Raw genomic sequence first — 9,956 nt, forward strand, 5'->3', positions numbered from 1 at the left:
TTGTGGTGCCCAGAACTGGACACAATATTCCAGGTAAAGTGGTCTAACCAAAGCGGAATAGAGCATGGGGAGCATGACTTCCCTGGATCTAGACACTATGCTCCTCTTGATGCAGGCCAAAATCCCATTGGCTTTTTTTGCCGCCACATCACATTGTTGACTCATGTTTAACTCATGTTGTGATCCCCAGGTTGTGCCAGTCGGATTTTGTATGATATTGTTTCTAGCACCCACTTTTTGCTTGATGTTCAGGCAGTGCTTCTTGTAGGTCAGAGCACGGTCCAGAGTGACTCCCAGGTATTTGGGTGCGCTGCAATGCTCCGGTGGGATTTCTTCCTTCCCAGGTAATCATCCTCAGAGCTCGGGATGCTTGTCTGTTCTTGAGATGAAAGGCACATGTCTGTGTTTTAGATGGGTTAGGGATCAGCTGGTTTTCCCTGTAATAGGCAGTGAGAGCACCTAGAGCTTCGGAGAGCTTCTGTTCAACCATCTCAAAGCTCCCTGCTTGAGCGGTAATGACATGATCATCAGCATAGATGAAACTCTCTGTCCCTTCTGGCAGTTGCTGGTCATTTGTGTAGATGTTGAACATGGATGGGGCAAGCACACTCCCCTGAGGCAGGCCGTTCTTCTGTGTCCGCCACCTGCTTCTCTGGCCCTGGAACTCAACAAAAAAGCTCCTGTTTTGTAGCAGGTTTCCTATGAGGCGGGTGAGGTGGTCGTCCTTTGTGATACTATACATTTTTCTCAGGAGGAGGCAGCGGTGGTTCACAGTACCATAAGCTGCTGACAGGTCAATGAAGACATCTCCTGTGATCTGCTGCCTTTCAAAGCCATCTTCTATGTGCTGAGTCAGGTTCAGCACTTGCAATGTGCAGCTTTTGCCTTTCCTGAAGCCAGCTTGCTGTGGGATCAGAGAGAGGTCTATATTTTCCATAATTCTATGCAAAATAAGTCTCTCCAGAACTTTGTAGAGGTGGCACAGCAGGGAGATTGGTCTGTAGCTTTTTGGGTCATGACGGTCTTTGCCTGGCTTCAAGATGGCGATGACTCTTGCTTTCCTCCAGATCTTGGGGATATATGCGTATACTATTATTATAATATAATAGTACGAGAAATAATATAATATGTAATATATTACAATAATGTAATAAACCATATAATAATAATTAATTAATAAATGTATAATATAACCATATATTAATTAAATATTAATATATTACACATTATATTATTATACTATTATATTGTTATACTATTACATTATTATAATATATTACACATTATAGTTATACTATTATACTATAATAATATATCACATATATTATTATAGTATTGTAGTATAACATTATTATACTATTAAATTATTATATTACACATTATATTATTATACTATTATATTATTATACTATTACTATACTATTATATGGTTATATTATACTATTATATTAGCATAATATAACCATATATTAACCATATATTAATATATTACACGTTATATTATTATACTATTACATTATAATATGTTACACATTATATTATTATACTATTATATTATTACAATATAATGTGTAACATATTATAATAATGTAATAATATAATTATATAATATGTAATATAATAATATAATTGTATAATAATATAATATGTAACGTATTATAGTAATGTAATAATATAATTATATAATATGTAATATATTATCATAATATAATTGTATAATAATATAATAGTACAATACTACCGTATAATAATATATGTAATATATTATTATAGTATAATAGTATAACTAAAATGAGTAATATAATATAATAATGTAATAGTATAATAATATAATGTTTAATATATTAATATTTGATTAATGTATGGTTATATTATACTAATATAATAGTGTTATATAACCATATAATAGTATAGTAATAGTATAATAATAGTATAATAATATAATGTGTAATATATTAATATATGGTTAATATGTGGTTACATTATACTAATAAAAAGTAGAATTTAACCAACCATATAATAGTATAGTAATAGTATAATAATATAATAGTATAATAATATAATGTGTAATAAATTATAATAATATAATAGTATAATAATATAATGTGTAATATATTAATATATGTTTAATATGTGGTTATATTATACTAATATAATAGTAGAATATAACCATATAATATAGTAATAGTATAATAATATAATGTGTAATATATTATAATACTATAATAGTATAATAACATAGTAGTATAATAATACAATGGTATAATAAAATAATATAATGGTCTGCAGGGTGTCCCTCCCTCCAAGAGAAAGCTTTTGCAGTGTAATAAACCGCAAGTCCAAACCACCTGGAGGGAGGGACACATTCGGCCTGAGCGTGCAATGGAGTGCAATAGCGGTCACGCATGCCTCTTGCTCCCCTGTTTGCTCAGTGACGGAAGCGGACCTGTCCCTGTCCGGCATGCGGACACTGGAGCACGTGGCCGTCACGCTGACCATCACCCACCCGCGGAGGGGCAACCTGGACGTCCGCCTGGCCTGCCCCAGCGGCATGACCTCCCGGATCGGCACGCCCCGCAGCATGGACTCGTGAGTGTGCAAGCGCGTCCGGTATGGGCACTCTCACACCCATTTGCACGGAGCCTTATTGCACTGTGTCACCGAATTTGCGAAAGAAAACGTTCTGTTCTTGGTTCAAAAGTGTCATTTCCTGTTTAATTGTGCAGCCCTTCATTTGAAAATCGTTGTTATACCCCAGAAAATATAATAATACAATACAATACAATATAATAATAAATATATTATATTGCATAATAATATAATATAATGTGCTATAGCAGGGTGATGTCCCTTCCACAAAAACAAAGTTTTGGCAGTTTCATCAACTTTCTCCATGTTTTTATGATACGACCAATTTGGAAATGACAGTGGAAACCCAGGAACAGAAATTGTGTTACATAGTGTGATCAGCTTTGCAGATCGGGGATGATGGGAATTGCAACCCCTTGGGTTTCTGAAGATGGGGAAGGTTGAAGGGCATTTTAAAGCCAGGCGTCCTACCCACCAGCCTTGAACCTCAATCCAAACTCTCTTGACGGAGCAATACAAAACGTCTGCACATAGCTGTGTGGTAAATCTCTGCTAACTACTGAAAAAGACTCTGCAGTGTCTTGGTTTGTTTAATTAGCTTACTTAGAGACAGAATGTGAACGTCAACTCCACCCATTCTAGTGATGGGGTGGAGTGTCCCCTCGGGGCCAGTTCCTTGCTGAGGCCCGTTGTCTTCTCCCCCCCCCCCCCGTTCCACTCTTATGTCTCTGGTTGCAGGGACCCCGGGGGCTTTGTGGACTGGACCTTCTCCACGGTGCGCTGCTGGGGAGAGGAGGCCCAAGGCACCTATCGGCTCCGGGTCCACGATGTGGGTGAGTGGCACTTGCTTCTTCTCGAGGGGCATTGCTCTTGGTGGTGATGGTGGTGGAAAGCCCATTGTCACAACCCTATGTTGTGACAAGAAGCCCACGGTCACAGCCCTATAAGATGATGGTGATGATGATGATGATGATGATGATGATGATGATGATGATGATGGAAACCCAACTGTCAAAGCCCTGTATTATTATTGTTGTTGTTATTATGGAGGAAAGCCCACTGTCACTGCTCTATATGGCGACAGTGGTGGTGGAGGAAACCCAACTGTCACAGCCCTACTTTGTTGTTGAGAAAATCCCACTGTCACAGCCCTATATGATGATGATGCTGATGATAATGATGGAAACTCAACTGTCAGAGCCGTTTGTTGTTGTTATGGAGGAAAGCGCACTGTCACAGCCCTATATGGCGGTGGTGGTGGTGGAGGAAACCCAACTGTCACAGCCTATGTTGTTGTTGTTGAGAAAATCCCACTGTCACAGCCCTATATGATGATGATGATGATGATGATGATGGAAACCCAACTGTCAGAGCCCTTTGTTGTTGTTATGGAGGAAAGCCCACTGTCACAGCCTTATATAATGATAATGATGATGATGATGGTGGAAATCCAACTGTCAGAGCCCTATATTATTATTATTGTTATTATGGAAGAAAGCCCACTGTCACAGCCCTATATGTTGATGATGATGATGATGATGATGATGATGATGATGATGATGATGGAAACCCAACTGTCACAGCCCTTTGTTGTTGTTATGGAGGAAAGCCCACTGTCACATCCCTATATGATGATGATGATGATGATGATGATGATGATGATGATGGAAACCCAACTGTCACAGCCCTTTGTTGTTCTTATGGAAGAAAGCCCACTGTCACAGCCCTAGATGATGATGATGATGATGATGATGATGATGATGATGATGGAAACCCAACTGTCAGAGCCCTTTGTTGTTGTTATGGAGGAAAGCCCACTGTCACAGCCTTATATAATGATAATGATGATGATGATGGTGGAAATCCAACTGTCAGAGCCCTTTATTATTATTATTGTTATTATTATGGAAGAAAGCCCACTGTCACAGCCCTAGATGATGATGATGATGATGATGATGATGATGATGATGATGGAAACCCAACTGTCAGAGCCCTTTGTTGTTGTTATGGAGGAAAGCCCACTGTCACAGCCTTATATAATGATAATGATGATGATGATGGTGGAAATCCAACTGTCAGAGCCCTTTATTATTATTATTGTTATTATTATGGAAGAAAGCCCACTGTCACAGCCCTAGATGATGATGATGATGATGATGATGATGATGATGATGATGATGATGGAAACCCAACTGTCAGAGCCCTTTGTTGTTGTTATGGAGGAAAGCCCACTGTCACAGCCTTATATAATGATAATGATGATGATGATGGTGGAAATCCAACTGTCAGAGCCCTTTATTATTATTATTGTTATTATTATGGAAGAAAGCCCACTGTCACAGCCCTATATGATGATGATGATGATGATGATGATGGAAACCCAACTGTCACAGCCCTTTGTTGTTGTTATGGAGGAAAGCCCACTGTCACAGCCCTATATGATGATGATGATGATGATGATGATGATGATGATGATGATGATGATGGAAACCCAACTGTCACAGCCCTTTGTTATTGTTATGGAGGAAAGCCCACTGTCACAGCCCTAGATGATGATGATGATGATGATGATGATGATGATGATGATGGAAACCCAACTGTCAGAGCCCTTTGTTGTTGTTATGGAGGAAAGCCCACTGTCACAGCCCTATATGATGATGATGATGATGATGATGGTGGTGGTGGAAATCCAACTGTCAGAGCCCTATATTATTATTATTGTTATTATTATTATGGAAGAAAGCCCACTGTCACAGCCCTAGATGATGATGATGATGATGATGATGATGATGATGATGATGATGATGGAAACTCAACTGTCACAGCCCTTTGTTGTTGTTATGGAAGAAAGCCCACTGTCACAGCTCTAGATGATGATGATGATGATGATGATGATGATGATGATGATGGAAACTCAACTGTCACAGCCCTTTGTTGTTGTTATGGAGGAAAGCCCACTGTCACAGCCCTATATAATGATGATGATGATGATGATGATGATGATGATGATGATGGAAACCCAACTGTCAGAGCTCTTTGTTGTTGGTATGGAGGAAATCCCACTGTCACAGCCCTATATAATGATGATGCTGATGCTGATGATGATGATGATGATGATGATGATGATGGAAACCCAACTGTCAGAGCCCTTTGTTGTTGTTATGGAGGAAAGCCCACTGTCACAGCCCTATATGATGATGATGATGATGGTGATGATGATGATGATGGAAACTCAACTGTCACAGCCCTTTGTTGTTGTTATGGAGGAAAGCCCACTGTCACAGCCCTAGATGATGATGATGATGATGATGATGATGATGATGATGATGATGGAAACCCAACTGTCAGAGCTCTTTGTTGTTGGTATGGAGGAAATCCCACTGTCACAGCCCTATATAATGATGATGATGGTGGTGGTGGTGGAAATCCAACTGTCAGAGCCCTGTATTATTATTATTGTTATTATTATGGAGGAAAGCCCACTATCATCGCTCTAAATGGCAGTGGCGGTGGTGGAGGAAACCCAATTGTCACAGCCCTATGTTGTTGTTGCTGTTGTTGTTGTTGTTGAGAAAACCCCACTGTCACAGCCCTTTGTTGTTGTTGTTATGGAGGAAAGCCCATGCTCACGGCCGTATATGATGGTGATGGTGATTGTGATGGTGATGGAAACCCAACTGTCAAAGTCTTATACTGTTGTTGCTGCTGCTACTGTTGTTGTTAAGGAAAGCCCACTATCACAGCCTTATGTTGTTGTTGTTATGGTTGAAAGCCCACTGTCACAGCCGTAGATGGTGATGACAACGATTTCAATGACGATGATGGAAATCCAACTGTCATAGTCCTATGTTGTTGTTGTTGTTGTTAAGGAAAGCCCACAGTCACAGCCCTATATTGTCATTGTTGTTGTTGTTGTTATAATGATATGTAATGATATGTAAGGAGGGTGTCATTTCTCTCCTTCCGCTTTCTCCTTTGCAGGGGATGAGGCCCCAAAGCCCGGTGTCCTGAAGCAATGGAAGCTGACACTCTACGGTTCTGCCTGGGGCCCCAAAGAGATCCGAGAGCGGCAGAGGTGAGGTGCGGGGTGGCCCCGGGCCCCGAAAGGGTGGCCCCCTGCTATTAGGCCCCCCAAAAAAGGGATGGAAAGGGAGGGGAAGGAGGGAAGGAAAGAAGAGAGGAATGGAAGGAAAGGAAGGAGAGGAAGGAAGGAGAATGAGAAAGAGAAGAAGGAAAGAAGGAAGGAGGGAGTGAGGAAAGGAAAAAGGAAAGGAAGAAGAGAGGAAAAGAAAGAAGGAAGGAAGGAGGGAAGAGAAGAATGAAAGGAAAGGAAGGAGAGGAAGGAGTGAAGGAAGGAGGGAGGAAAGAACGAAGAGGGCAAGAGGGAGGAAAGGAAGGGAGGAGAATGAGAAAGAGAAGAAGGAAAGGAAGGAGGGAGTGACGAAAGGAAAAAGGGAAGGAAGAAGAGAGGAAAAGAAGGAAATGAAATAAGGAAGGAGGGAAGAAAGGAAGGAGAGTGGGAAGAGAAGAATAAAAGGAAAGGAAGGAGAGAAAGGAGTGGAGGAAGGAGGGAGGAAAGAAAGAAGAGGGCAAGAGAGAGGAAAGGAAGGAGGGAAGGGAGAATAATGAGAAAGAGAAGAAAGGAAGGAAGGAAGGAAGGAAGGAAGGAAGGAAGGAAGGAAGGAGGGAGTGAAGAAAGGAAAAAGGGAAGTAAGAAGAGAGGAAAGGAAGGAAAGAAGGAGGGAAGGAAGGAAGGGAGAAGGGAAGAGAAGAATGAAAGGAAAGGAAAGGAAGGAGAGGAGGGAGTGAATGAAGGAGGGAGGAAAGAAGGAAGAGGGCAAGAGAGAGGAAATGAAAGGAAAGGAAGGAGGGAAGGGAGGAGAATGAGAAGAAGGGAGGGAAGGAGGGAGTGAGGAAAGGAAAAAGGGAAGGAAGAAGAGAGGAAAGGAAGGAAAGTAAAGAAGGAAGAAAAGAATGAAAGGAGAGGAAGGAGTGAAGGAAGGAGGGAGCTAAGAAGGAAGAGGGCAAGAGGGAGGGAAGGGAAGAGAATGAGAAAGAGAAGAAGGAAAGGAAGGAAGGAGGAGGGAAGAAAGGAAGGAAGGAATGGAAGAAAGGAGGGAGGAAAAGAAGGAAGGAGGAGAGGAAAAACGAAGGGAAGGAAGGGGGGAAGAAGAAAGAAAGGAAGGAGGGAAGGAAGGAAGAAAGGAGGGCTCTTCCCTGCTTACTGGGCTGGGTGGGAGCCTTCCTTTCCTGTGTCCGATTCTGTCTCTGCAGGCGCCTGGAAGAAGCCATGAGCGGCCAGTACCTGGAGCTCCCTGAGGTCTTGCCGTGTCCGGCCGGCCTGGACATCCCGGAGCAGGAGGGCTTCTCCCTCTCCACCAACACCCTCAAGGTCAGATATGGGGGTCTGGGGGGGCTGTGCTGCTGTGAGGAGGGGGCCTTGATCACGGGTGGGACCGGGAGCCCCCACCCCACGGTGGCGACAAGGTGTTTGCAGTTGAATCACCTTTCCCCGCGTCTTTAGGATAAAACCAATTAGGAAACGGTGTCTGTAACTCAGGAACAAAAAGTCGTGTTGCATAGTGTCGTAATCATAACAATGAGCATGGGAATCCCAGCGTCGGTTGCCCACGTGCCTTCCTCTCCCTGCCTCCAATAGAATAGGTAAAGGTAAACACGAAGTCTAGGCGTGTCCAACTCTGGGACTCTGGTGCTCATCTCCATTTCTAAGCCGAAGAGCCGGCGTTGTCCGTAGACACCTCCAAGGTCGTGTGTCCAGCATGACTGCATGGACTGTCTATAGCAGTGGTTCTCAACTTGGGGGTCGCGACCACCAGAGGGGTCGTGAGGCCATTGTGGAGGGGTTGCGAGGCCCCCTCCTCAAAATGGCTCCCCACAGGGCCCAGGCTCTGCCTCGGAGCCTTGGTCACCCGGCTCATGCCCCCCCGAGCCGGGCGACCCACGTCTGTGGAAGTCACTGCAGATCCCATCATCCATTGTCCAACCTCCCCAAAACATATTGTTTTTGTGATTAATCGCTATGCTTTAATTATGTTCAATTTGGAACAATGAAAATACATTTACATTACAATTCATAACAGTAGCAAAATTACAGTTCTAAAGTAGCAACGAAAATAATTTTAGGGTTGGGGGTCACCACAACATGAGGAACTGTATTTACTTACTTACTTAGGCGATCCCTCGCTTTCCAAGGATGATTGTCTTCCAGTGTTCTTGTGGGTCCGTATGTGGCTGTGGAGCCCTATTCTTGCTCTGCATCTTCTTCCGCAGGGAGGGCATCGGTTTCCAGGTGGAAGGCGGTCTCGGCTGGGGTTGGCTTGAAGTGCCTTCCTCTTGGCACACTTCTCCCTTTCGCCCTCCATTCGTGCCTCCTCAAATTCTGCAGCACTGCTGGTCACAGCTGACCTCCAGCTGGAGCGCTCAAGGGCCAGGGCTTCCCAGTTCTCAGTGTCCATGCCAGAGTTTTTAAGGTTGGCTTTGAGCCCATCTTTCAATCTCTTTTCCTGTCCTCCAACGTTCCGTTTTCCGTTCTTGAGTTTGGAGTAGAGCAACTGCTTTGGGAGACGGTGGTCGGACATCCGGACAACGTGGCCGGTCCAGCGGAGTTGGTGGCGGAGGAGCATCGCTTCAATGCTGGTGGTCTTTGCTTCTTCCAGCATGCTGACGTTTGTCCGCTTGTCTTCCCAAGAGATTTGCAGGATTTTCCGGAGGCAGCGCTGATGGAATCGTTCCAGGAGTTGAACTGTATTTAGGGGTCAAGGCATTAGAAAGGTTGAAAAACACTGGTCTATAGAACAGAATCCTAGAGTTGGAAGAGACATGGTGGGCCATCCCGTCCAACCCCATTCTGCCAAGAAGCAGGAAACTTATTATTAATATTGTAAAGAAGCGTTAATCCCACCGCTTGTCAACAAAAATGTAAAGAAGCAGCGCTAATCTCACTAGATGCCACCAAAATTATGTGAGGAAGTATTAATCTTCTTTAATGCCACCAATATTCTGTGAGGAACCTTCTTTTAAATATCAATTAAGCTGCCACCAATATGTTTAGAGACGCTGGATTATGTCTCTGTTTATCTTTAGTTGTGCTGTGAGGTGATTTTGGTAGTGTGGAATGCACCAAGCATAAAAGCAATGGAGGAGGCAGGTTTGAAATACAAAGAGAACAAGATTTATTGTTAACAGAACGTAATTGTTGCAGTTTTGAGAATTTGAACTTGGCACAAGGCTTGATGTTACAAAATGGCTGGTTTGAGATACATGCTTCTGATGATACAATTCTACAAACTTCTTCTTTAGTGAAGTGCTTATACTACTTCAGAGTTCCCTATTGTGAATGTCCACAC

The 9,956-nt window shown here is 42.7% G+C and overlaps 1 protein-coding gene across 1 annotated transcript in view; it reads left to right on the forward strand.

Annotated features, from left to right (window-relative positions):
* Positions 1–9,956, forward strand: part of PCSK7 (proprotein convertase subtilisin/kexin type 7) — a 37,556-nt gene that overhangs the window by 21,229 nt on the left and 6,371 nt on the right. The window contains exons 12-15 of the mRNA XM_067470838.1: positions 2,433–2,589; positions 3,328–3,422; positions 6,571–6,664; positions 7,864–7,981. Coding sequence (XP_067326939.1) covers positions 2,433–2,589; positions 3,328–3,422; positions 6,571–6,664; positions 7,864–7,981 — 464 coding nt within the window. The remainder of the gene's footprint in view (positions 1–2,432; positions 2,590–3,327; positions 3,423–6,570; positions 6,665–7,863; positions 7,982–9,956) is intronic.

This window comes from Anolis sagrei, chromosome 7 (genome assembly GCF_037176765.1).
Source record: "Anolis sagrei isolate rAnoSag1 chromosome 7, rAnoSag1.mat, whole genome shotgun sequence".
NCBI lineage: Eukaryota > Metazoa > Chordata > Lepidosauria > Squamata > Dactyloidae > Anolis > Anolis sagrei.